The following is a 690-nucleotide window of genomic DNA, read 5'->3' on the forward strand; positions in this document are numbered from 1 at the left end:
TCCTCGAGCAGTCCCCGGCGCTGATAGCCGCCGACCCGCTGCGGGCGTGAGGCGCTCCTCGGTGCGGCGGAGCCCCTCTCCCGGGTGCACCGCTGGTGACGGCCGGCGTGTGCTCTGGGAGGGCGGGACGGCTACAGGTGTGCCGCCAAAGTTACTTGGCGGTATCGGTTATCCCCCTTTAGCTGCCGTTTACCAAACGTGTGTGCAGCTGGCAGGAGTTAGTGGGCAAAAATGGACTAAATAACTGTGTTGGCACGGATACCGTAGGAGTCCCGGGCATGGATCAGCTCCTGTTGTGCTGCCTACTGTAAAAATACACAGCTGGAGACGTTCCTTGCTCCAGGAAGCTGATAGCCGAATTCCATGACAAGAGGTCATGGGATGGGCAGGGGAACACAGATACCTTACAGACGTTACCGGCCCACACAGCGAGCAACACACGGAGCGCTGGCATCCACCTGTTGCTGGTTTTTCCCTTCAGTCATCCTGGCGAAGAACAGCATGGGAAAGGGAGGAAGGGCTTATTTGAAGGAGGATAAAGAAATAGCTTTGCTGTGGTTAACAGAGGACATAAGGACATCATGGGAGAAAGCATGAAAAGCCTTGCTTATTTGAAAATTTAAGAAATGGTCTGTATAGGCTAACATCATGGACCGATCAGAATCATGAAAGCTACTTTCTCAAAACTGG

At 53.9% G+C, this 690-nt stretch overlaps 1 protein-coding gene across 1 annotated transcript in view; it reads right to left on the reverse strand.

Moving 5' to 3' along the window:
* Nucleotides 1–485, reverse strand: part of DLG1 (discs large MAGUK scaffold protein 1) — a 177892-nt gene extending 177407 nt beyond the window's left edge. Inside the window, exon 1 of the mRNA XM_009282414.1 lies at nucleotides 422–485. Coding sequence (XP_009280689.1) covers nucleotides 422–485 — 64 coding nt within the window. The remainder of the gene's footprint in view (nucleotides 1–421) is intronic.
* Between the last annotated feature and the right edge of the window lie 205 nt (nucleotides 486–690).

The sequence above is a fragment of the Aptenodytes forsteri genome, unplaced genomic scaffold (assembly GCF_000699145.1).
Source record: "Aptenodytes forsteri isolate BGI_AS27 unplaced genomic scaffold, ASM69914v1 Scaffold404, whole genome shotgun sequence".
In the NCBI taxonomy this organism is placed as follows: domain Eukaryota; kingdom Metazoa; phylum Chordata; class Aves; order Sphenisciformes; family Spheniscidae; genus Aptenodytes; species Aptenodytes forsteri.